Source organism: Thermobia domestica, chromosome 4 (assembly GCF_964235325.1).
Source record: "Thermobia domestica chromosome 4, izTheDome1.hap1.1, whole genome shotgun sequence".
In the NCBI taxonomy this organism is placed as follows: domain Eukaryota; kingdom Metazoa; phylum Arthropoda; class Insecta; order Zygentoma; family Lepismatidae; genus Thermobia; species Thermobia domestica.
Window position 1 is genome coordinate 256,268,489 of NC_137457.1, and position 27,969 is coordinate 256,296,457.

Sequence of the window (27,969 nt, forward strand, 5' to 3'; positions counted from 1 at the left end):
TAAACATAGTAATTTAATTATCTCAATATGTAGGAACATCTTTTATATTACTTTTTCTCAGATATGGTGTTAAAATCTAAAATCAATGAAACAGAACGTTCTGCTATACTTTCTCTCTTTGCACGTAATTCAAACAATATAACCGTGTCTTTCAGTACTTGTGCTTAAAGTGTGGGAAGATACTAACAGTGAACGATTCAAAACATCCGAAATTTAATATGTCCCGTATGTGAAACATTAGGAATAACTGCGTTAACAGAGATGATACTAAGGATTCATATACTTTTAAGTTTTGAATATATCTGGCATGTGGTGAACGCTTAGACTTTGGGTAAGAATTAGAGATAAAATTAAAAAATAAACGTGAAACATGCAATGACATACTCAAGGGAAGATTTTAATCCCTCGCCAGTGAGGGAGATACACCTGAAATTACATGAACTTAGGAGCTTTAATCTTCCCCCTTTGATAAACTTCTGCATACACATGAAAACCAATAAATGCATACGAACATAAAATGTATGCCTCCTGTACTTCAAGTATAGCTGAATCATCCTCTCTGTTTTTGCGGAGTCTTCTGACAAAAAATTCTGATCCTGGTCGTACAGGATATCTATCGGTCACGAAAGTCACGAATGTCAAGAAAGTCACGAACTCAGAAAACGGTCATGAAAGTCACGGAATTTAGCTTTTGGGTCACAAATTTTTTAAACTACAAATGTAAGTACAGATTGCAAAGTTTTGTTCTATGAAACATCAAAATTCACCACCAAAAATGTCTACGGCCGACTTTAGACCTACCAAATCGCAAGCAAAGTACGTTTCTATCGCATGGATGAAAATTAGGCCTAATTCGCACGTAAATTCGCTCTTGAAAATGTTAGGAAATTTTATGAGTTGATAAAGAAAAGGTTACGAAAAGTCACAAAATTTCATTTTGGAATTTTAGTAGACACCCTGTCGTAGTTTTTTTTTTTTAACAGTTCCTTCTCAAATACTGTTTGTATTACGAACAAATTCGTGAGCCTTTGTTGCTCTATCGTATTGCGTGCATAATTTTTAATGTTTTTCAGTTTCGAGAAACTTCGTTTCACTGATGCATTACTTACTGCAATTGTTAAAACCAATTTACACAACTTTTGTCACTTTGCTGTATACCTTTTTAAAGTTCGTTTGTTTTAATGAAATGCAGAAGATCATTGACTGATTACCGATGCATGTCTTTCGACAAATGTGTCGCATTTAATTGGGATCTTAAAGCACTGAAGTCAAAAACAGGATCATATGTGCCTTTCAAAGACTGAAATCTATTTCTGAGAATAGGTCATATGTTTTTGAAGGTTTTTCACATTAAGCAACTCCAGAGAGTGCGGAGACTCAAAATTGTCGAAATTTTCTCTTAGTTGTTGAATATTACTTTAAGTTTATCACGATACAGACATTTGCACTGTGTGTTGCAATCCAGACTATTGATTCTCTTTTGGCGTTTTATTGGTGGTGGACTTCAGATAAGGCTCTTCGGAATTCCTTCATTTTATCTATACAATGTCCAACGTGAGATGCTTTAGTCTGTAGGATATCATAAAGAATATTTGTAACTGAGAAAATAGAGGCAAATGCAGTACATCCAATAGAAAACTCGAAGTTGGATTCACCCATTCCACTTAAAATTCCGCGAGCTGCTGAAAAAGACGCTTGATTCCAATTCTCGTTGGAGCTAGACATTTCTTCGGAAAGGCCCATAATTTCCTTCTTGTCCTCATAGATCCTTTGAACAAGTCGAGAATTGTAATTCCAACATGTCTGTGAAACACATGGAACTGTTTTGTATCTCTACATCTAAAGTATGGGTTATTTTTATAGATGTAGAGGAAAGTGCAGCAATGTTACTAAGTATTAAAGAAATACCCTACACTAACTTGAGATGCTGCCTGAAAGAGGGACTTTATTCAGTCTGTGAGTGAAACAGTGAACAAACATCTTGTGGATATGTATGTTTCACTCAAGCTCGTAGACCATTCAGATAACTTGCCATCACTGTAATAACTTTGCTCAACCAATTTTTCTCCACATTTACATTCTTTCATGAGGTCATTCACAATATTGTATAAGGCTTCAGCTGTCCTATTTTCAGAAATATTTAAAAACCTAAGAAACATTTCTTGAATATCATCTGCTGCTATAATATATCTCATGACTACAGATAACTGGGCCACACTGGCTACGTATGTAGTTTCGTTCAAAGATAAAGCAATAAACTTGGTTGGATTTCTTTTCTAATGTGTGTCATTACAACGTTACTGATTAAATCATTAAATCATTTTGGATAATATTTCACAATCCAGTGAATACTGTCCCATTTTCTGTAAATGTCGCAGTTTCTCATCGTTCTGATAGAGCAGCTTCACAACTCGACATAATTTTCTGTTACTGGAATTACATGATTCATCATGTTCCCTGAAAGCCAGTTCTTGCTTCTTAAGGAACATACAATGTCAATAAAACGTTTCAGTATTTTTGTGTTTCTCTGTATAAGCTCATAGTGGCTAGAATTACATACTTTCTTTAGAGAATCCAACATGTGCTCTATTCTTGCTTTCTCAAATGTTTTCTCATTGATTATAGCTTGAAGATGATTCTGACATGAGTTAAACCTTTTCAGTGGTCTTGTTCGCATTTCCTATATCACTGTAACCTCCATTTAACCACACAATTTTCTCTTTTGTAGAAAGAAGGCAACACCAACAGAACACTTTCCGTTTCTCTGGGCAATCAGGTAGCCACTCATTACTTCGAGTTGGGTATTAAATTTCCTTACATAAGTTTTCGAAGTGTATGTGTAGTAATGTCCGACGTTGGTCTTCCTGTGTTAATAATGTTTTTCTTCCCTTCAGAGTCCCACGATGTAAAACTGTTCATCACTAAAGCCTGTTTGATACAACTTGTCCCTTCTGACAGTTGTTTTCCTCTGTTTTTTCCTTCCCGCACGTGGTCATAACAATCAGGCAAGAAGAACTGTTTCTATGGCAACAGCACGTTCTGCCAATTATAGTAGTTCATTTCTCTCGCTCTACAATGATAAGCATTCCACTCTTTCCACACGTTGCCAATTTGAATGTAAACAAATGCAGATTGTTTTAGTCGAGTGTCAACTTCAGTAGTGTACATGCTGGTTGTTGAAAGCATTCTTTTTAGTTATTTTTTGTGTCATTTAATTTTATAAAGCTGAGATTTACTTGCAGTGAATAATTTCGTGTTTCAATACCCGACACAAAAGCTGGCAACACAGCATTGAGCACCATGGCGTGCAGCGAGCTGTCAGAAGGGATAATAGTATCAATTGCAATATATATCACAAATTACATACTTACGTACTTCTTCCACACCACTGCATTTATGACAGAGATTCTTATTCAAGTTTGTTGGTTGCTTACTTTGGAGTATAACTCAACAAGTTTCGTTTAAATTACAGAGCAATAATAATGTAAAACGTGCACAAATTAACACTTAAGTACAAAAACATATAATGCATTTAGTATTCCACACTTAATATTGCATGTAGACCTCTAAGAATTATCGTTACAAGGTACAATTTTCGTTCAAAACTCAGTCTATAATAAAACTGAATATGTAGCCAGGTTATTCTGGGCTTCAGGAAAGGAACCGAGGTAACGGGATAGCATCCAATCTACAAGACAATCTAACTCTGTAAGTGGCTGTGCAACACGGCTGGAGGATGAGAAACAGACAAATGTTTTCATCTCATAAATTGTTACATTCAACAAAAAGTCTGTGATAAATGAGAGAATTCGTTTCAAATAAAGTAACAATGATTACTTTAGATTTTAGTTTACAATTTTAAGGTAAGCAGCTCTTACGCCATTGCAGTATATACAAAATGATATGCTATTAAATGAATTAATACGTGCTTTCAGTTCTTATCGTGTCTGTGCATGGAATCATTGGTTCGATCTGAATTGTTTTGGGCAGGCGAACACTACATGTTTGAGTTCTGTTGCAGTATTTCTTTTTCATCGCATTTTCTAGAAATAAATTTTCATACTTTCTGTGAATACTCCAGGTTTGTAATTGTATTTCGCTATAAAAAGAAAACTTAACCTCGAAGTTTTCCAAAAGTTCATTTCATTTCATTTCATCACAGACATTTGCAGTGATACGAGATTTTTTTCATTCCATCTTTACATAATATTGAAATTACGAAAGAAAGGACTATTTAAATTGAGGTACAAACCACTACTGAGGAAATTGCATCAAATGTACAAATCGTTGTTGAACTTTTATTCTCGTGATACTTTGATCCATAAATGTGTTATAGAAAGACTACATATACTAACTATAGCTGTTTTTTAAATATAGCTGTGGTTTTTTTTCAACATTACAGTTGATTATCCTATTAAAGGAAATCAACAATTTATCTTAATGACTTTTATGCTATATCAGGAAGAAAGCGCGTTAAGTCTCCCCGTACTCCCACTCCCAATATATATATATATATATATATATATATATATATATATTGATTGACGATAATTTATACCTAGTCGGTTGTTCATGTAACACAATGTATGGGTCAAATGTGACACAATTCACGCCTTTTCTGAAATTTGTTTCTGGTTAGTTCCAATTAGTTGTACACTCCGCATCAAAAAAATTGCCACAGCTAACGCCGTACAGTTAGGCCACCCAATATACACCTTATTCCATAATCGTGTCAGGTAAAGAGACCCCCCTCTCTCCTTTCTTCTCTCCTATACTAAAATTAGCTAACAGCATGAGCGCAATTCTTACTTCAAACTACACTGTATTAGTTTCGACAAAATGAAATAACAAAACCGAGACGAAACAAGATTCATAAGTTGATGTAGAAAGAAACTGAAATAGGGAGAAATTGAAACACACACAGTGGAAAATAGAAACCAATGGATGTCTTATTACACAGAGATTCAGAAATGAGGCAGAGAGAGAGCGAGAGAAGAGGAGAGAAGGAAAAAAAGAAAAGGGAGAACAGATAAAACTATGGAATTCAAACGTAGTAAGAAGAGAACCTAACATTATAAAGTTCCGTTTCCAGAAATCCGACAGTAATATAGAAATAATGTTTGTTTTTACATATTGTTTAAGAACTATTATGTTTAAGAACATTCATTATGTCTCTTTCATAGTGAATAGCATAAAAATTTTCAAGTAAAACTGTAGATTTCCGAGACACATCTAGGATAATGTCAAAATTTTAACACACATGCTTTGTTTCCGCGTGGTTCGATTGAAATTCGGTAGATTTTCATTGGACGTACTGTTCCAAAATACATTTTAATAAACCCAGTAGATAGCGTTGGTCATATCTTCCATTTCAATGCAAACTGAAGAAAAAAGGGGAAAAAATCGAAAAGAAAAAGAAAGAAAGAGAAAACAGAAGAGTTCTATTTTACTGCTAAATTTCTATCAGAAACACCCTATATTAAAAGTCCAAAGTGTATTGTAATGAAAAGTTACAAATGTTGAAAAGGAAAAGTTTATGTTCCTCATAGATGTAGCATGTTTCGAATTTCAACGTGGAAAAACGCATTGAATTATAGAATAGGAACAAATTTTGTGTCGAACTTGTATAAATAAAATTTTGTTTTCAAATAACCAAAGAGGTTAACATTTTCTAGTCTTTTCCGAAGATTTATCTGTTCTGAACATTCAGCATTTATTTCATCTCTTCCGGATATAACGTAATTTGTACAGATAAAATGAACACGCTAAGAGCTCAAACGGATCGTCGTGTCAGTCGGATGATGTTGGTTAGGTTATAGACTACCACTGCGTCGAGGATTCAAATCCGTAGTGACCCGGTAATTCGACTGAGACTCGGTAACCCAGAGGGAAAAAAAATAGATTTTTACGTATTCCCTTCCGTTTAAACAGTATTTTTGTCAGAGATGACCAGGACTGGAGATGTTATTCCGAGAGAACGAAAAATACGCCGCCGAAGTTAACAGTTAATTAGATTCTGCAGATCAGTTATATCGGGCTCCTGCTTCGTTTTAACTTTGGAACATGAAGTGCGTGTGTGAGAGAGGGGGAGAAGTGAAAGATGCAAAGACAGGATAGGGAAACGTCAAGAAAGAGAGAAAGGGGGACGAATATAAATATGAAACATACTTATCATTACAGTGTATGATGTAAAACGCACACACTGTTTACTCGAACTATCGCCAGTGATGCCTTGTAAGTTCTCCATCAGAAGATAAATCTCTGCAGCCATTATTTTATGCGAAAAAATTAACTACCTGATGGGGAATCGAACCAAGATTTTCAATTTGGAAGTTTGGCACGTTACCACTACACTACCAAATGCTTTAGCCAAACTTCGTTTAACAAATGGTGTAGTGTTTCTTTCTGAGAACGATAACACGAAAAGTGTATACTGCAGATCAATGATCTATACTATCCAAATATCTTAAGTTTCAGAATCCTGTGGTACTTCCGCAACAATTTTTATAGAGGTAGTTGGTGAGGACTTCAAATTATATGCTCGTAGCCAAAGCGCCTCTATAAAAAGTTTTGCGTGAGTACTTTAGAATTCTGAAACAAGAATATTTGGATAGGGCACACACTAGTTCCTAAGTGAAGTCTTGACCCGACTACCGTAGGCCCCATAGTTTTGGAGCAATGGACCCTTAAAGTTGATTCTTTCGTGTTTTCGGCAGTCTGTAACTCCGAAAGGAAGCATTTGTACACCCAGGTTGGTCTATACTTTTGGTCTTACCTTGGTGTCAGGAACCACCTCCCAAACGCTGCGGTGTTGTTTTGAAACACCCTATATATAACGGTATAATAATATATGTAGAAGACATCCAGACTGTTTTCTTTATCACCAACAAAGTTAGGTAGAACCATAACTATCATAGTTGTGCTCTTTGAAGCTGTTTAGGTTCGTTTTATCCAGAAGTGACGAAATTATTTGATTTATCCATTACCTGGCAATGTGTGAATCACATACATAATAACAAGTAAAATAATGTTTGCTTTTAATAATAATAATAATAATAATAATAAGTAACAGCATGGATGTGTGCAGTGTCTTTGTTCTAGAACACTTCTTATTCAAAACTTAGACTGTGTATATTGCATCATAATGATGTATTTTATTATTACTATTATTAGCAGATATATGTGAAGACATTTTTCTTTTTTATAGTCATATAACAGTTCTGTAACTAACTTACAAAAAAATAGCTTGGGAAGTTTTCTAAATTCGTTGAGATCTCTGTTTGTTTACTACTTGAATAGTTTCTTTGTAATTCTGAAGTTCAGTCAACACAAGGATAATCGTATGTGAAGAATCCTGCATCTATACATAAATACTTTTTGAGATTTATACCATATTGAATCATCATAATTGTCAATCACTTATTTAATCGGTACACTTTTCATTCTGCTCAGAAACTTAAATAACAAAATTTCTTAATGTTAAATACAGTGTATGCTTTGTATGTTCCAATGTATTAGGATATTCATTTTACTGTCTATTTTCAAAGTGAAGTCCGAGGATACTAGTGTATCTTTCACAAATCTGTATCTATGAACTGAAATTGAGTAATTGTATAGTGGTCATCTAAATCAAAATGAGAAATTTATAACATCGTAGTTGCATTAAATGCCTATTTTTTCTATTATTATTTATTGTACAGAGATACACATTGTAGAACTTGTAGTATGTAGTATTGCTGTAGTAACTGTATTTTGTTTCCTTTCCTTTTCTTTTCTGTAGTGAATTAGTGTGTTGTAGCTTCGTATGGCAGTAAAGCTTGAATTGTTTTGTTGTAGCTTCATGTGACAGTAAAGCTTCAATTGTTTCGATGTAGTCATTTAGTACTTTAGTGTTGTGCAGCATATGGGATTTAACAAATTTCTGGTTTACTACTTATTTAATTTAATTTGATTTTTCCAGTACATTAGAACATTAACCTTTAAAGCTTGAAATATCGTATTTTTCAGAAATCCTGACTCCCGAGGAGCAGGCTACACTTGCTGATGCTATTCGTTTGGATCACTGTTATACGTCTGCGGAGCCTGGATATTTACCTTTAGACTTTTCGTCTGTTCCCAGTGATCCTGAAACGAGTGATGTGGACAGTGGGAAAAGTAATGATGAAAGTTCCAGGAAGGGTGACCAAAGAAAAGTCAGAGTAAGTAGGGAAAATTTTATGACTTGACATCATGCTTTTTTCATTGAACGTTTATATTTTTCATTTTCCAGGTCCGCCAAATTATTCTGATCAGGGAATATTTCTATATCGTGTTTTAGTTTCTAGTTTCTGTAGTTAAAGCGATTAGCGAAATGACTATTTTTACGACATTTTTTTTTTCCCTCCGAAAAGATTTATATTGTGGTCTCACATATAGTTAAAGAGTTCAGCGAGAAATTCCCTTTCGAAAATCCAATGTTGCTGTAGTACCTATTAGAGTCTGGTCAATACAGACTAATTCACTGCGAACTATGCAGTATATTACTGGAGGCTGACCGTAGACTTGAGAAAAAACGGACTATTTGCATTTCACATTATTGCATTTGGAAAGTAAGTGCCTTGGTGAATTTCAGTTATACCGCGGCGACAATTCAGGAAATAGTTTTATTTTCTAATAACTAGATCTGTTGGAGAAAGATTAGACTTTTCCAGTATCCCTTTCTCCGCTTTCAATATTTTCCCAGTTATCTTACACCAAAGTGATGGATTCATGACTGACATATCAAGTTGTTTCTTAGCACTGATCTGTATATGTTCTTCGTTGATACGCTGTCTTGTTTCTTACAAAGAATAAAAGAAAAGTAGTGTTCGGCTGAGAACGTCTAAAGAATGGACAAATGAATTGGACTCGAATAGTATTTAGCTACAATGTAAGTCAGGAAGCCAATGAAGTGAAATTGTGATTTTTGCCATAGAAATAAAGGTCAATTCGTAGACTGTATTTTCAATTAGTCGTTTCTTCATGGGATTAGGTTTAGACTTAAAAGCAAAATTCCGTATGAATACATTTAAGATCAGCTATGATCATAGACAATCTGTAGAACGCTGAAGTTCAGTACATTTTTCCTAATACAATTACTATATTATAATTGCTTATGATTTCTATTTTATGCCCACGTAAAAATACTACTACTAGTACTACTACTACTACTACTACTACTACTACTACTACTAATAATAATAATAATAATATAGCATTGTAGACTTATAAATTGGTTATTTTTTACTTTAGTAATTTTACAAGGATAACGTATTTTTCTTCAATGGTAAAAAAATGTTAAACATCTAAATTACTATTCAAACTTAAATGTATTTTTGCTACACAGAAAGCAAAATGTAAAGAACACGCTACACCAACCGATCACTGAATTACGACTACCCTTCTATGAATAGTGGATTCGATCTTATTCCCACGTGGGTTCCGTGATGACGCAGCGCGTATCAGGGTACGGCGTAGGTATGGGGTTAGTATTAAGATTTTGCTCGTGGTAGGTAAGATTTATCAGTGTTTTACACAGGTAAGGTAGTAGGGTTCCGAAAGCTGATGACCCGGTTCCGCAAATTGACCGGGATAAGGGATAAGGGATAGGTGCACTAGTGAGATATTTTAGGGGAGTGTAGTAAAGTTTATGAAGGCTGATATCAACAGGAGCAGTCGGAAGAAGTGGGCAAAACGGGAGAGACTGCTTAATGTTTATTGTTGGTGGGCATCACACTCAGCTACTGATACTGGCGTATGAGATTCTGAAGCCCTCGTGCATCGTATCAAGAGTGGAGGCTTCTGACGGCGAATATATGATGGGGCAGATGTATGTAGCAAAAATTACTTTCTATGATGGTTATAGATGTATGCGTGACTCGTGTTTGGTATTGCGGTCTTCTGGTAGACTGATTATATCCCACCATGTTGCAAGTTTTTCTCCATGACTATGATATTTTCCAAGACGATGACGTACCTAGCTAACACACTTCCTTGTGCAAGAGTGGTTCGAGGAACATAATGTGAACTTCAAGTATGTCTTATGACTCCGAACTTCCTGGATCTTGACACCATTGAGCATCTAAAGGATGGATGCCACAGAAAGGCATACTAGTATCTCTTAGACACCCCATCTCGACATTGAAGGCCACATTACCTGTATCTTTGGTGGGTCATAGCATTGGATGTCTACGGACATCATTACATCCCTGCCACATATGACTGCTGTGTACGGAAGCCGAAAAGGGGAATAAGTGCTATTAGGCAAATGGTCATAATCCAGTGATCGGCCGGAATATACGTGAACTATCAAATAGATGACGTTCATAGTATTCTATTTGTTGTATTACATTTATTACAGTCTTCTCCGATGCGAAGGTCTCAGCGTCAAATGGACCGACTTGAAAGAGAAGAAGTGGCTCGGATTAGGGCTGAGAACGAGGAAATGATTAGGCAGGAGAAGCTGATGATGGAGGGGAATAATAGTGAAGATAAAACCCCAAGTTCTTTACCAGAGAAATCACAACCTGATAAACCTACTCAGCCAAAGGTAATGCACTTCTGACCATATTAAACATCAGTATATTTTGAAGAGGGATGTCGTGGTAGACGATCACGTTAAATAGAGATTTATATTAGGATATCCGTAAGTCGAATAATCTGGTACCCAAACCGTAAAGCATATATTCAGGTTCTGTCTCACGTAGATTGAAGTAGTATTCAGAGTTATCATACTTGATGTAGGTACGCATCTCATCATCTTACTCAAGTAGCTCTATAGCACTGGTGGGTCGTAGCTTCTTCAGCGGAAGGCCTCCACTCCTTTCTATCACTAATATTCCTTCTTCATCCTTTCTCTCTCGTTGCTGCCACATTTATTATTATATCATTTATTCACCTTCTTTCTTTCTCTTCTCTCTTCATGCCTTTTCTCTTCGATATTCTGTCTAGTTTCATTCTGTCAATATGTTTCAGCAACTTCATTTTCTCTGTTTTTATATACTCGTACTTTGCTGTGTCATCTAAATACCTCGTTTATGTCCATGTTGTTTCATATCTTCCAAAAGTTGCCCGTGTGTATCGGCGCGTATATTTTCCTAATGATTTTCCTTCTCTGTATGTTACTACCGGTCTCACTAGAGTCTGTACTAACTGTAGATAGGATTACTCATACCGAAATATCGATATACCGAAAAACCTAACCATACTGGAATATGGACTTGTTAAAGCAGAAACCTAATCTGTATCTTAATATATATATATATATATATATATATATATATATATATATATTTACTTTACATACAAGTATATTATAGGCCTGTTTTATCTTTCTTGTATATTACCTTATTAATTTCTTGTATATACAAATAACTACAATTTATCAGAGTGCAATTCCTAGTTTTTTCTTTTTCTTCTCCTTTTTTCCGTATTCTCAATGAACGTTCGGTGTTTCATAAGGATGAAATATACCAAACTCAGCTTTTACTATTTTGGTAAAACTTCATTTAATCTAGCCTAAATTTGCATAACTCAAATCTATGACTCATCTTGATTTTGAGAAGAAAAAAAAAGACGAAACAGTGCGTCTTAGAATCGCATAAATACGGTAAATACGTCTTTTTTTTTTTTTTTTTTTTCAAAATTTATTCTATCGGGTTTCCTTTATACTTGCACGGACTAAGCAATCTTGAATTATTACCTGAATATCATAGATAGTAATTTTATCACTAGATAATATGCTTACTCTATTAATGTTACAAACTTTCAAAGCAAAATTATGATAATGATGATAATAGCAACTCACCCACCGCGCAGCCGTCTGCTCAGTTCGCCTATATGAAGGATCCGGATTTGCATAAAAAACTACTTTGTATCTCTCAGTGTGAGATCTAAAATCATTTATTGTGGAAGTAGATATCCGTCGTGGCTATATGGTAGGCGTACTTGCCCATGGCACGGTAGACTCAGGTTCAATTCTTGGTGGGAAGTCGTATGGTTAAGATACCACGTTTAATTGTAGGTCTGTCGTTCATAAAGCCTCGTTGCTGAAAGGACTCTGAACTCATCTTCACTAAGGCACATTGGTTGTAAAAGTTTCGACACTGCTGTAATTAATAAAAACGACCTCCGATGTCGTTGGTCTGACTCCTTTTGCAATGCAGCATTGAATTCTCGAATCTACAGCAACAACAACAACAACGATAATAATAATAATAATAATAATAATAATAATAGATGGATTGCTAGATAGATGTTTCTGCATAACTTGGGAATATCTGGAGCAATTCCAGACAAACTTGGTACAGTTATGACTTAAAAACTGGAAAAAATACTGTGGGTCAGGATACCCTAGCTTCCTTAGGAGTTTGTAGAAAGGGAGTGACGTTATAAAAGTAATCGAAAATGACCGACGTTACTGTCGAATTTATGGTTCACGGGATTGGTGGGATGAATAGTGATGTTCCCAGTGCCGCGTAAGGTACCCTATCATCCCTAACGGGGAAAAGTAGTGACATAAAAATAATCGAAAACGACCGATATTAGTGGTATCGTGTCCATAGGTTTCGAGGTCGGTGAGAGAAATAGTGATATTCGAGATGCCATTTAAATCTAAGTTCAGCTCTATCGCCATTTAAGTGAGAAGGGATAAAAAATAACATGTTCAAAATCTATGTTATTTGTGATTGCATTAGGGGAAAACGGCTGATCCATTTTAAACGAATTTTAGAACATACCTACCGAAGGTGGTTCCCATTATATCACTATTAAAAGGCTTATTCTAAGTAAATAAGGGTATTCAAATATTTATGCCAATAATAATTATCATAAGGATAATTATTACACTTTCATTGGTTATTTTAAACAGGCGGAAGGGATTGACATACTTAGTAGAAATCTATTTTTCGCTTGAGAATAATGGTATTTTAGGAAATAATAATAATTCTGAGCCATGTATATTTACTTCCAGCAACATTCCTGAATACTATTGTAGTGCATTATTATTATTATTATTATTATTATTATTATTATTATTATTATTATTATCATCATCATCATCATCATCATCATCATCATCATCATCATCATCATCATCATCATCATCATCATCATCATCATCATCATCATCATCATCATCATCATCATCATCATCATCATCATCATCATCATCATCATCATCATCATCATCATCATCATCATCATCATCATCATCATCATCATCATCATCATCATCATCATCATCATCATCATCATCATCATCATCATCATCATCATCATCATCATCATCATCATCATCATCATCATCATCATCATCATCATCATCATCATCATCATCATCATCATCATCATCATCATCATCATCATCATCATCATCATCATCATCATCATCATCATCATCATCATCATCATCATCATCATCATCATCATCAACAACAACAACAACAACAACAACAACAACCAAGGGGAGTTAAGTCAGGGGATCTGGGCGGCCACCCCACGGGACCACGGCGACCAATCCACTTCACTGGCAGTTGTTCATCCAACCATTCACGGACACCAAGTCCATAGTGTGGAGGGGCTCCATCGTGCTGAAAATAAGATGGGAAAATGTCGTCAGCGTTCAATGTGGCAGGGAACACAAGGTCCTGCACCAGCATCAGATACTGTGGTGCAGTTAAGGTGTTGTAAATGAAAAATGGCCCAATGATGCCGGTGTCCCATATGCCACACCACACCATCATCTTCGCTGGACTATGTTCTCGACTCGGGTCAACCCAGTTCGGATTTGCGTCACACTAGTATCGACAATTATGTCGATTAACCTCCCGTTCAAAGTGAAATACGCCTCGTCGCTGAACAGTATGCCCTTGGCAAACGCAGGATCCAGTTCGTGTTGTTCAGTAGCCCACATGAAGAACTCCAACCGGCGATCAGGGTCATCCTCGTTCAGTTTATGTTGCATGTGCAGCTTGTAAGGATGACACTGATCGGCGTGCAATATCCGGACAACGGAGGATTGGCTTATTGCACATGCTAGGGACACACGACGGGTACTTCGTTTAGGACTTTTCACAAACGACGCAACAACTGCCGTTGCAGTTTCCTCATTGGTGGCAGTCTTTGGTCGCCCACTACGTGCACTATCTTGAACAGAGCCCGTCTCCCGGAATTCGGTGATCACGTGAGCCAGCGTGCTGTGCGATACCGGTTCTCTGTCTGGGTCTGTTGTAGTCAGCTGCTATTGTTCGGTAGCTGCGTTCCCCTGATAATAAGGATGATTTCGATCTTCTGTTCACGTGTCAGACCCATTTTAGATCACCTGGAACAAAGAGAGAACTGGGTCAGTATCAAGGTAATTTTCCACCTTTGAACATTAAGAACTTCTAAACTGTACAAGATAGAAAAAACAAATTACACCACTAAATTCCTGAGCTCAAGCTAGTATTATTTGATGTTTCATACACTCCTCTTCCCATTTAAAAAAATTGACCTGAATCCAAAATGGCGGATTTCAAGATGGCGGCCATGAATGACATACACTCCAAAAGTTGCGGCCCCTCATCAAACCTCTGTTCCCATCATCACTTGTTACTTTTCCCTTCGATTTTCAAACTTATGCAGGTGTCCAAGGACTTTTGACTCACCCTGTATTTTAGTTTAGGTTTTAACTTATGTTTTTGAGGCTAAAGGAAACGGATGATTAATGAACGTGAAATTAGTTTTGGTGCTTTCGGGAATCGAAGGGAGCATGTGCATCAAAGGCACACATATTAGCCACTAGACCAGCGAGTAGGTATTACTTTTGTTAATAATAGGTCTTTTTCAACGTGAGTAAAACGTAAGGGTGACGTCAACAGTGGAATTCGGAATTCAGTTACTTAACGTCTACAACAGACCTTTTGGTCACATAAGCAATTGCATGATGTTTATGAATGTAGTATGCAAATAGACGGGTCAGATTAGTAAATATAGCTAATAACATCTTGAAGTCAGGTTCCGACAAGAAAATTTATTCTAAATAATTTATTTTCATTCCTAGCTATTCTTTAATTTTGTGTATTTTATGCAATTTTTTTGTCACCTCGTGCAAATGTACGTGTTGCACGTATGGTAAGAGTCGGTACTGGATATAGTATGCTAGAAAAGAGCAAAGTTATATATACATTTTCTCGTGATTATTCTATCTTCTCATTTTCCAGCTATCCTGAACTTCGTTATATGTTTTCGGTATCATTCAGTATTTTGGTGTTTTTGGTATCGTTCGGTTTCTCGGTGTATCGATATTTGTCGATATCTAAAAAATACCGAAAGTGAAGAGTACCGAATACTCCTAACTATAGAACTCTTTGACTATAGTATTTCTTTTAAAATTACACGATTTACTGAAGGAAACATTATTGGATGCCTCTATTCTGTTTTACGGATTCTGTTTTTATTGTGTTGTTAATCCCAGTGCTGTGTTTAGTAATCTTTCAAACTCTTTTCTTAAGTTTCTTCGAGTAGTAAATTTTTCATCATTCATTGTAGTTTTAACTAATATTCGTGGTGAAAAATGCATGTCATGTCATGTCATATCATATCATATCATATCATATCATATCATATATATATCATACAACATCAGTTTCCCCATTTTTCGTATGGTTAGTGGAAGCTTTGCTACTGTGAGTTTGTGTGTTCATTATTAAAAATTACATAAACCATAGTGTTGTGATCTGATTCTTCTAACCGTTCTCATATTCATAATTTGTTCGAAATTTTATTAAAATATTGAACTTACGTTCCAATACGAAATTTGTCCCATGTGGAGTTCCGCAGGGCAGCGTCCTAGGGCCTCTTCTGTTTTCCTTATACATCAACGATTTACCTGAGCACATCACCCACCGTAAGTATCACTTACATGCAGATGATATACAATGCTATTTAACCACTTATCTCCTAAATTTAACCACCGCGATTGATCACTTAAACAATGACATTGGAAGTATCTGCACATACATGGATTGCAAGTAAACCCAACCAAATCAAAATTTATCATGCTTGGTTCTCGTAAACTACTCTCCACAATCAATATTACAAGCCTACCGAATGTTCTTGTAAACAACGTAGCCATTCCTGTAAGCGATAGCGTCAATAGCCTAGGACTCCAGATCCATAAATTCTTAAATTAGACAGACCATATTAATAGAGTATGCAAGAAAGCTTACGGCTCCCTTCGTTCTCGTCAGCGTTTAAAAAACCTTCTTCCGGAATCCATTAAAGCGTTCCTGGTTCAATCATTCGTAATCTCTCATTTAGATTATTGTGATGCAGCATATGTTGACTCAACCAAAGATCTGGCAAAACGTTTATAGCGCATTCATAATGCCTGCGTTCGCTTCATATTTAATAAAAAGCGCTTGGACCATATCTCCGATTATCAGCAACTAGGATGGTGCAATCTAAGCACCCGCCGCCGCATTCATTCTCTAACACTTTTATATAAAATAATTAATTGAAAAAAAAAAAAAAACCTACTTATCCATCCTCTACATTTAAATTTTTCGGCGATACTTTTAAATTTAGAAACATCCATACGGACTAACAAGAATAATGACCTGTGTTGAGTACTGTTCGGAAATGTAATACCTCTCTTAATAACTCGAAAGGTAGATAATTGTGTAAATTCAAATGAATACATCAAGAAACAAATGAAGTTGAATATACCTTCCTTTGATGCTTCAGGTAAATAGCTACAGGCAAATGGTTATCGATCTGAACCCAGATATACACATAGTCAGTATCTTGCAATGTTTAGTTTATGTTGAATTTTGAATCGGATCCCATTGCAACCTTGTGATGTTTTAGTACACATATGAATCTACAATCTGGACAATTTTGAACAAATTCACAAGGACATTTCTATGCGAAATTCAAAATTCAAATTTTAATTTTAATTTTTGAAGTGTTATTTTTTATTTTACAGGTTTTTTCAATATAGTACAACTTGTAGAGCAATCTTTAAGCTTTCCAAAGGTGTTTTTTCCACGTCTCTAGTGCACATATTAACCATTTTATGACAGTTTTTAATAATCACTGTAACTGAAAAAAATGCTTTTTTTTAAAACATTTTTGAACAGTCCCGGGTTCGATTCCCGGTGGGGGCACTCGGTCGAAAAAAATATAAAACGCTTTTTCAGGCCAGCCACCCTGAATGAGGTTTTTTGGGTTTTCCTCATTCACACCAGGTAAATGCCTGGGTGGTACCTGATTTATTGGTCCCAGGCCGTTTGCTTTCTTCCCTTTCCCCGGATAGTGTGCTCGCCGAGGGACGTCATCCCTGACACGTGGCGGGCTAAATGGCCTTAGATGCCGAAAGCCCAGAAATCTAATCCTGAATCCTAAGACATTTTTGAACACACTGTACGGGGACACATTCAGGAGGAGAGAGATAATATTTGAGATTTTTTCATCTCCCACTGTAGTAAAGCTGTGCACCAATTTTTAGAAAAATCTGAGATGGTCAAGTCTGATGACTTGTTGATTTGACATGGAGTGTCCCGTTATTAATTTAGACCTCGTTTAATTAAGTTGCTGCAGAATTGGTTTGAATATTAGTGACGATCTCCATGGGCTAGAAACCTTTACTGTGTAATGAAACAATTCGAAAATTACCACAGTAGTGCGGGACCGCCAATGTGCAAGACTTCTGGAGTGAAAATAAACCGGAAAACATACTCTTCTTTCCAGATTACCGTACATAATAAATAATAATTACCAGGGTGGATTGATTTAAATCACTATGATTTAAATCACGATTTAAATCAAGATTTAAATCACTTGATTTTTTTAATAAAAATCGGTGATTTAAATCAAATTCCGAAATAAAATAATTTAAAGTGAAAATAAGTAAAAATCCCGTTTCTGTTGTATTATTTCGGTTATGGAAGTTAATAATTATAATACAATGAGACTCAAATGTACAGTATGTACAGCATAGTATGAAAACGTGTCATGCACTGGAAGATTAGGGGAAATCCCGTTTTGAACGGGCAACGGAGCAATACTGCTTTCTTTTCTTCGTAACAATGGATTTGGGTTTTTAAATCGTTAACTATTCCAACGGGGAAATCATCATCGACATTTGAGACGAAAATTCTTTCGCGTGCGCGTCTGCTTGCTTGTTCCCAGATAATAGGGCGTATATAGAGGGGTCCTATCCCCTCTCCGATTTCTTTTAAAAGATTTATAATTTTAGGTGAAATTTATGTATTTCGTGCCTCAAGTTAGTTCCATTTTTTTAAAAAAATATGCCCCTACCAAATATAAGTAACTTTTATGAAAAAAAGTGACATTTTCATAAATGTTGCTATACTTTTTCCTTAATGCTTAACCTTTTAAATTATATTACATATTTTTATCCTATTAAAAATCGAATCTTCATTATTCGATTAAAAAAGTACCAATGAACCTTTTTACTTCGTTTTTTTTTCAAGACTGAAGGCACTGTAGAATATGTTACATATGCTTTCACGCCTTTCTGCGTCGAGACATAGTCTGTGATGACATCATAAATTTAAAAATATTTTTTTATGCCTATTATTATTATTTTTCGGCAGGCTTACATTTTGCATTCAAAAGACTTAAATTTTGCACACTCATTCAGTGCACCCCTTAGTATTTTTCAGATGTTTTCAGATCTCTGCGTGAAAACAGGAAGGTCCAGAGGGAAAATGCAAAAATAATAATAATAATAAATAAATAAAATAAAATAAAAAGCTTTTTCCGCGATTCAGATGGAGACATATGAATGGTATCGTTTGAAACGCTGTGTTCTATTCTGAAGAGAATGACGTACAAACAATGATCCTAGGATAAATAGGGATCTTTCAGGAAACTGTTGCCTGAGATCCTGTTTTATAAGGGAATCTGGGGATTTGGCGATATTTTTCGTGGGCTTACATTTGCACCTAGAAGATTGAAATTTTGCACATTTATTCAATGCACCCCTTAGTATTTTTCAGTGTTTCAGATCTCTACCTTAAAACAGGGGGTTGGTCCAGAGGGGTAAAAAGTAAAAAAGGATATTCTTTTAACAGAAGATCTCTTTTTTCTTGATTTTTCCGCCCCAGATACACCATGGAGACATTTGAATGATACGATTGAAAATCTTCTTTATTCTGAAGAGAATAATATACAAATCACGACCCTAGGATAAATAGAGATGTCTGAGAAAATTTCTATATTACATGCGTGTTATCTGGGACATTGTGGGGATGTTCTTAGCTCATTGTTAAATATTTTTCCCGCCCTTACTATTCAAGATAGCTTGAAATTTTATACACACATTTAGTACACCCCTTAATATTTCCCAGTTCATTTTGAGATATGTGCGTTAACACAAGGGAGTCCAGAGGAGATCAAAATTTAAAAAAAAAGTCAGAAAAAAAACATTTTCTCTCAAAATTTCCCGCTTCAGGGGCACGATAGGGAAATCTGAATGTTACCGTTTCAAAAGCTGTTCTATTCTGAAGAGAATTAGGTATGAACCATGATCCTAGGATAAATAGGGATGATGATGTAGCTGCTTGACTGAAAGTCTATAATTTTCCTTTTAAAAAAGCCATAATTTAAAAGGGTTAAGAAACAATGATTGGGATTAACAGAGGTTAACAATTGGGGATTAATTCAAAATTCAATCCTAATACTTTCACTTAAATGGCATAATTAGCATTTAATACTAATTCCTAATGCTTTTTCTTCAGTTCGCGACTTGTAATTTACGAGGAGAGAGATTTGATTTAAATCAAAAAAATCGATTTAAATCAAAAAAATCAACAAAAATGATTTTTTTAAAAAAAATCATGATTTTTTTTCCACCCTGATAATTACTACTACTACTGCTGCTAGTAGTAGTAGTAGTAGTAGGAGGAGGAGGAGGAGGAGCGGTGATCTAGTGGTTAGCGTGCGTGCGTTTGTTTTTTCTGGTCCCTCTCGTCTGGGTGGTAGATCCTTCAAATTCAGCGAATTACGGTGATAAGGATTCTACCTTAAAACTGTAGGTCCACGTCTCATGTAGCATTGGTGCGGAAAAGGGACACCGAACTTGAACTAACAACAATCATTACAACTACCAGTAAACAAATGCTTGTTCAGAAGTCAACAATAAGATTCTCAGGTCAACTAAATTTGACCAATTCTGCAATTAAACTGATTATTCCAATATAAAATACGTTTACTTATTTATTTTTTAATGATAGGACTTGAAAGTTTACTATGATTTTCTGGCCTTTCTTATTTCTGCTACTATTTGGCATTCATTGTAATAATCTGTATGTCTTTTTATGTTTCGTATTTTATTTCTGTGTTCCCGACAAAGGAGATGCAGGATATAACCGAGTGACGAGATTTTGAAACAGACTTGTAGTTAATAATACTAATAATTGTTTACGATTTCTTTTCCACTAGGGAAGAGGGAGAGGCCGACCAAAGAAATTAGATGCTACTGGGAATGTTAACACAGGCCGCGGACGAGCAAAGGCTCGTACTAGCAACACAGACACCGATTCTTCTCCGTCACCATCTCCAAGAGGCAAGGGACGCTTACCGAACGTAGAGACAGAAGAACCTTCGTCATCTGGTTCAGCTTCCTCGTCACTGACATCAGCGAATAATGGCGTGATCACAGTGACAGCACCGGAGAAAGTGATTTCAGTGTTGGCTCCTCCTGCCCCGATAGCTGCTACAGCAACATTAGTGCCTGTTATAACCCCACTTGTGTTGCCATCTTCTCAGACAACTCTTGTTCTGTCATCGCATCCAAAGACTACCATTGCTAGTAGCACTAAACAGACGACCACAACTTCTGTATTGACACCTCCTAGTGAAGTGAAAAGTGTGGAAATATGTGTTTCAAGTACAACTCAGTCTACGAGTGACGTCGAGTCACCTACGAGCACAATTGAAACACCGACAGAAAACAGAATCGACGTTGACAAACCGAAAGAACCAACTAAAGCTGAAGAAGAATCAGTTCCTCAAGAAAATACTGTAAATAGTTCTTCTGTGGTGGCATCAGTAGCATCGTCAGTGAAACCAGAAGTGAAATCTGCAAAAACGATACAATCAGCAGTAACAGCTGAACCCAAAGTTCTTTTGATGCCATTGGAGACTGAATCATCTCAAATTAAAACACGTGAAAAGGTTTCTTTGCCAGTACAAGAGAAACTGGAGGCTCCAAAGAAAGTTCAAGTGGAGGAAAATACACGTAACGAATCAAATGGTAGGTTTCTGTGTGTAGTATCTCCAGTGTATTATGGGTTCTTGATTTTAAGTTTTAGAATTTAAGAATTGAAATTATAAATCAGTGTAATTACTGAATAACTGACACTGATAAGACATTATGTTTGTCCGTAAATGAAAATTGTTCTATACAATAAGGTTATATATATTTAGATTACTCACAGCTCAATCAGTAAATTATAAGCAGTATACATTAAGTACGTTAGTTGTAAATGTGAATATTTGCTAATATGAAAATATTGTGCTTAGTGTTCAAATTACTGAAATTTTCGTAATAGAGTGAGAGGAGAAATATTTCTTGTTGAAAGATAATCGTAAAATAAACTACCTACGTTTATTCCATCATATTTGAAGTAGCAAAGGAAGATTTAAGCTCCAAGGGAAAGAAAAATGAATTTATCAGGGAAGGGAAAGAAGTTTCGCGTACAATTCTTGGTCATACAAGTGGCTCTTCACGGTTGTTTTCACTCTAGAATCCCTACCAGAAATCTGTTTATTGTGGACAGAATAATGAATTTCCAGAATAATGAATAAGTACATCTTATAGCTGTTGTGTATTATGATTCAGGAACCTATTGACTTATGACAAAAATATCTTGTGAGGAAGAATTTCCTGTTTACTGTATTGAATCTAAGATTGATCTTTAAATTGCAGTGTTCTGTGCTAAATAGTATGAACTGAGAATAATTATCCTTTGTAAAGAGATTACTAAAACGATGAGGAAAAGAAAAGACTGTCCGTGTGTGTGTCGGAGTGTGCCCATAAAAGGGAGGGTTCTATGTCGTAAAAACATAAATTTTTGTAAAAAGAGAAAACGAAAAATCTGTCTATTATGGGGGTGCCCGTTAAGCGTGGTTTTACTGTACAAAAATCTAGTATTTATTACACGATGACCTAGCTGATTTGACCTTAGATCATGCAAATTTCAGGTAGATCACATTGTATCCAGAATTTTCATAGGGTCCTCCAGCTTTATTTCATTCATTCTACGTAGGATTTATCATTCTTCGCTAAGCTGCAGGACATATCGTGAGATATTAAACACTTCTATTTTAAAGTCCCATATTTACGATGTGCTTAAAAGTCGCGATTTCCTTCATTTTTTTTCAAACGACAGTAGGGGTGAAGGTGTTGATCGTGGTAATAACTCAACAGATTTACATATTCCATGTTTCTGCATGCTCTGAAATTTATTTCTAGGTACTTCTCTTTCTGATGTATATCACAAATCTAAAGGTCACAAAGTGAGTGAGTATCAACCAAATTTTAAACCTAGTTTTTAGAGTTTCTCTTTAAGTTTTTTCACGTATTATATTCCTACCCCTAAAAATAACAGCTAAAAATAAAACAAGAATTGCTGCTTTCTTGAAAATGGCTCTAAGGTTTTTGTTGAAGTTTCATTACCAACTCTGTAACATGGCATAAGTAATTAAAAAATAAAAATAAAATAAGAAAAAAATCCTGAAGAGGCAATTTACTGGTAAAGAAAGTTTTTAAGGTATATATTCCTCGAAAATGATAGTTCATTTTGCTCAAGTTTCATAAATATATGTAAATCATCGTATAACATTACATAATTACTTACAAATACCTTCAAGAAGAAAATTTTCAAGGAACTTTCATGTTAAAGTACAAAAGTCGAAAATAATCAACATAATGTCCTTTTATGTGTAAGCGTTTGCATTTTCGTTTGATTTTCTTCAGATATTGTCGGTAATAAAAAGTTAATGTAGGCTAAGTTTCACAAGAAAGATGAGAATGTAATGGGAATTGATAAAAAAGGAAAGGAAAAATAAATATAAACGTCTTCGTAGAGAATATATATGACGCCATAATTTAATTCTTTTGAGTCATACTATTATTTATTCATTTTTTTTAAGTTTCACTTAGTGTGATGAATGGGAATATCACAAAATTTAGATGAATCAAATACTAATATGGGGAATGGATACTGGATTCATGTCATCGATGGATTCACCATTTTCGCCTGAGTTACAACATACATTCAAAAAGAAAGAAACATCACGACGCATTTCAAAAGAATGAAATAAAAATATATTTACACCTGAATTAAGTAATATGTAACTGTTTATCCCGAAAAAAATATTTCTTCTTATATATGTAATTTCGACTCTTTCGGGGTCACATTTTTGGGCTGTTTGTAGAAACTGAAGAGAACTGAAATTATTATATAAAAGAAATATTCTTCCGTGATATAAGGTTAGTGCTTATTTATCAATATGTATCCTATAGCGTCCATTAGCAAATATGTTTGCATTTACCTTTCTTTACTATTCCTTTCCTCTTTTGCCAGTTCCTATGTTATCATTTTCGTAGTAATGTTAAGTTAAGTAAAATAACTCCTTGTTGCCGAGATGTCTAGAGAGAAAGAGTCGAAAACTTCGTGAAAATTAGTGATTCTGTTCATATGCCATTTGAATCACTTGTGTATTTCGCCAGCATAGCTTGTTAAAACTTCGTCGATCCTTTAAATCGAATTCGATTTATACTTCGCAGCAGCATGAAACGTAGTTAAATCGAAGTGACTACACTGTAGCTTGCTTAGAATTGATCGGACATGGATATATTAGGATTTAGTTCGTTGTGTTACTGATATGTTCTTAAACATTCTTGACTATTAAGTAGCTCGTCAAGCAAGTTCGTTGAACGTAAGTGAAGTAACAGAAGTTGTGTCTGAGTTTGGTGTAATGATCTGGCAAATAAAGAGTTAAATATAAATTAAATATGTTCTGTTTCTCCTGCATTTGTCGTGGATAAATTATTGTTCCAAGAGTAACTTTCTTAGAAGTGATTACGAGGGATATCAGAAAAATTTAATTGTTCCACAGACATTGACAGACAGGTATTGAGTAATTTTTATGTAACTTGGCCTCTAGACATTAAACCTTACATGTATGATCTAGTAGAAATTATTCTTGTGTCATTTAAGTTCTTTACAAATGGTACTAGTTGTCAGTAAGGTGCAAGGTAGAAAAGATAGAAGCTCGTAGTGTGAGTAATTTTCTGTATTTGAAATTCTACAGAGCCCGAGAAATTGATGATGAAATGAAGCTTGTGTATGGTGGTGATTGCCCATCGTATGATACTATCTTGAGACGGAAAAATCATTTCCAAATAGGTCACATGTTCCTTACAGATGAACCAAGACCTGAACTTCCATCAGTCACGGACCCATCGCTACAGTAAAAAATTTAAGGAACTTATCCCGGAAGACCGACGATTAACCATCCATAACACCAAACGGCAAAGTAGATTTAGTTATGGTAATGTATGGAAAATTATTCGTGACACACGCATGTAAGGTTTCAGCACGTTTTCTGACCTCTTCAGAGGCAAATACGACGTTACATGTCCAGCCACTTGTTAAATCTTTTGAAGCAGCCAAGATCTGTATGAGGATTTTTTTTTTTTTTTTTTTTTTTTTGGTTCATCGGATAACTATGCACGAATGTTGGGTCTAACTATATGATTCTGAGACAAAAGAAGCCAGAAAGAAATAAGAGCACTCCTTGCCTTCTCAAAAAGGGCAAAGATGCAAAAGTCTGCCGGTAAAGTCATACTCACGGTTTTTGATACTGTTGTGGTGACATTTTTACAGACTCCTTCAGAAGGGTAGTACTGTAACTGACACATTCTGCTGTTCACTTCTGAGGAAGTTACGAGATGCTGTTAAGCAAAAGCGTCGCGGCGTGTTTACCAAAGGGATCCGTCTTCTTACGGACAATGCACCGATGGATCCTAGGCAGCGTCAGTGGAAGCTTCTAGATGTAGCTTTGAAATATTTCCGCACCCACCATATTCTCGTTATCTGGTACTATGCGATTTCTCAAATGAAGATCTACTTTACGGTCACCATTTTGACAACAGATGACGTCATAATGACGTGAAACAGTGGTTTTCCATATAATCTGCTGAGTTCTACAACGATACTCTTCGACAGGTCAAAAAACTGTATGAGAAATTTGTAACTGCACAGAGACTATGTAGAGAAGTCTTAAAAGAACATAAAACTCAACACACTGTCATGGTAATAGTTAAAACATCTGATATTCCTCGTCGTATAGTTAGCGTTGTTGGAAAAATCTATGGAAAAAGGAAATGTATTGTACATGCAAAAATGCTTTTTTATGTTTAGAATTATAATGAATACAATGATTCAGAATCTCCTTGGATATTTGATTCAATCAAACTGGTGAGCTTGAGTACTTCACGGTTTTCGAGCAAAGGTTTTCTTTTCTTTTCTTCTTTTTGTTTTGTTTTGTTTTGTTTTCCTTCCCTATATTCTTAAGTGGACAGACTATTAAATATTTTTCAAAAGCTAACAATTTTTCTTTTACCAGATTTTCGTAAATGAAAAGAGATTATGAAATGCAACTTACCTCAATAATAGATAATGTTATTCTACACCCGAAAATACGAATCGAAAGAATTTTCAGTGTTGCCATCCATAGAAATTACAGTGACTAAAATTTGAATTACCCAAAAATCTAGGTTATGGCAGCGACTAGAAAACTGAACTCAACGGCGATTGATGACTTATCATGCTGTCTGTGTTCCTTGTTAAATACTTTTTAAATAATATTTGTATTTATTTTGTAATAAAGAGTACAAAATAAATAATTTTTAATAAACAGTAGAATTAAAATACAAATATTTAAAAAGTACTTAACAAGAAACACAGACAGCATGATAAGTCATCAATTGCCGTTGAGTTCAGTTTTCTAGTCGCTGCCATAACCTAGATTTTTGGGTAATTCAAATTTTGGTCACACTATAATTTCTATGGATGGCAACACTGAAAATTCTTCCAATTCGAATTTTCGGGTGTAAAATAACATTATCTTTTACTGAGGTAAGTTACATTTCATTATCTCTTTTCACTTACGAAAAACTGGCAAAAGAAAAATTGTTAGCTTGTGAAAAATATTTAGTAGTCTGCTCCCTTAATGACTTTGCCACTATTAGATTAATAACAAGTGTTACGCAGATGAGAAGTCACTGTTCCGTGATCACAAGGTATTGGCTATTCCATAATACCGTTTAACAGTGCTTGAGGAGTGAATCTATGCGTGGAAAGAAGCCAGAAGGTCTAGTACAAAGATGCTCAAAGTGCGTCCGATTGAAGTTACGAGTTGTGGAAATATCGAAAAAAAAAAAATGAATTTTGGGGCGCCATAACGCAAACACCAACATCAGAGAAAATAGGATGAATTTTACAGAATCCAATACCTTCAGCTTTCAAAAATTTCAAAACCAAGATATGAGTGGGAACATCGTTCCATTTATGCTTGTTTCGACGAACTTTTACTTCCACTATAATTGGGAATCCCTTGCGCACTCTGCATCATTTTCGTAATAGTCTCTCTGGCATGTTTTCATGCATAGATTCAGTATTGAAGCCTTGTAAATGATATTTTGCAACATCCTTGTAATTCACTTTTTATAGTTGTTAGAAACTCCTTGCCAGTAGGGATGGGTAGCTTGAGTGTGTCTTTTCTTGTTTTCATCTTGGCAACATATATTATTCTTTCAGTAGTGATCTGATGCTTTATTCGTCAAGAATATTCAATTAAAAGCAAATACTCATGTCATCAGATGTGAATTTTAAAATATCGACACAAGTCAACATTCCCCACAATTTTCGAACATAGCAGGTATTTTTGTATTTGCATATTATGTTTATATTCTTTCTAATTATTTGATGAAAATTACTTTTATGATATTAAGTTTAAATATAGACCAAAGTAATTCTAGTCATTGATATATATAACAATAGGTAATTTTATTTCAGTCACCAGCAGCTGTTTGAAGAATTGACATCGACAATGAAGCAAGTAATATAATTTGGGAATACTATATTCTGTACTTAAAACATACACCTTGTAAAATAGATGTTCTTTTAGATAAGGAAAAAAATAATAATTTCAACAAAATAAACTTTTTCCGAACTTAGCTGTAACTAATAAATGCAGTGTATATCCGATTTCTTACGACCAGGCAAGAACAATGAAGACTTGAAAGTTTAGGCACGAAAGACCTTTTACGCTTTAACTTATATTATTTTCTGCTAGCTAATAACATTTGAATTGAGCTGAGCATAAGCTCAGCTTTTTGATTACATGGTGGGATACTTACGATGCCAGATGCAATTCTTTGTAAAGCAAAGGATTGTGTGTGTGCCCTTGGAGCAGTTTCTAAATAGAATCACTGTTCGAATTCATAGCAGTCTTACCCCACCGTGTATACCATCAACTAATATATTATGTGTAACGTTAGCAGTCAAAATTTAGAATATTCCATTCGCTACATCACTTGGGTATCAATGTTTGCAGTTTGTTAACTTGAATAGTAATGAAGATGTAACGGAATTCTGACTGTACATTTTAATGTGTGAGGAAGGTCACAGCATATGTAGAAAATTACCAGTATTGTCATTCAGGCAAAATTGAACTCGACACACATCATCTAAACATAGACAAAGTATACTTTCAGACAAGCATCTTCCTATATATGCTGTGGAGATCGCTTTTATCGTACACATGACGAAAGAACCAATCGACATTGAACTGAGTTGGAAGGCATTGATCTGCCATCAGTTTTTGCACGTGACTCCATGGGTTGTCATAGTAATCAAATGTTTTCATCTG

General features: G+C 35.2%; 1 protein-coding gene across 5 annotated transcripts in view; it reads left to right on the plus strand.

Moving 5' to 3' along the window:
* pps (protein partner of snf) overlaps window positions 1-27,969 on the plus strand; it is a 215,954-nt gene that overhangs the window by 94,805 nt on the left and 93,180 nt on the right. For 4 of the 5 annotated variants that reach the window (XM_081755781.1, XM_081755782.1, XM_081755783.1 and 1 more), the window contains 3 exons: window positions 8,008-8,198; window positions 10,379-10,567; window positions 20,467-21,280. In XM_081755781.1, coding sequence (XP_081611907.1) covers window positions 8,008-8,198; window positions 10,379-10,567; window positions 20,467-21,280 — 1,194 coding nt within the window. The remainder of the gene's footprint in view (window positions 1-8,007; window positions 8,199-10,378; window positions 10,568-20,466; window positions 21,281-27,969) is intronic. The other variant, XM_081755784.1, reaches the window with a different exon arrangement.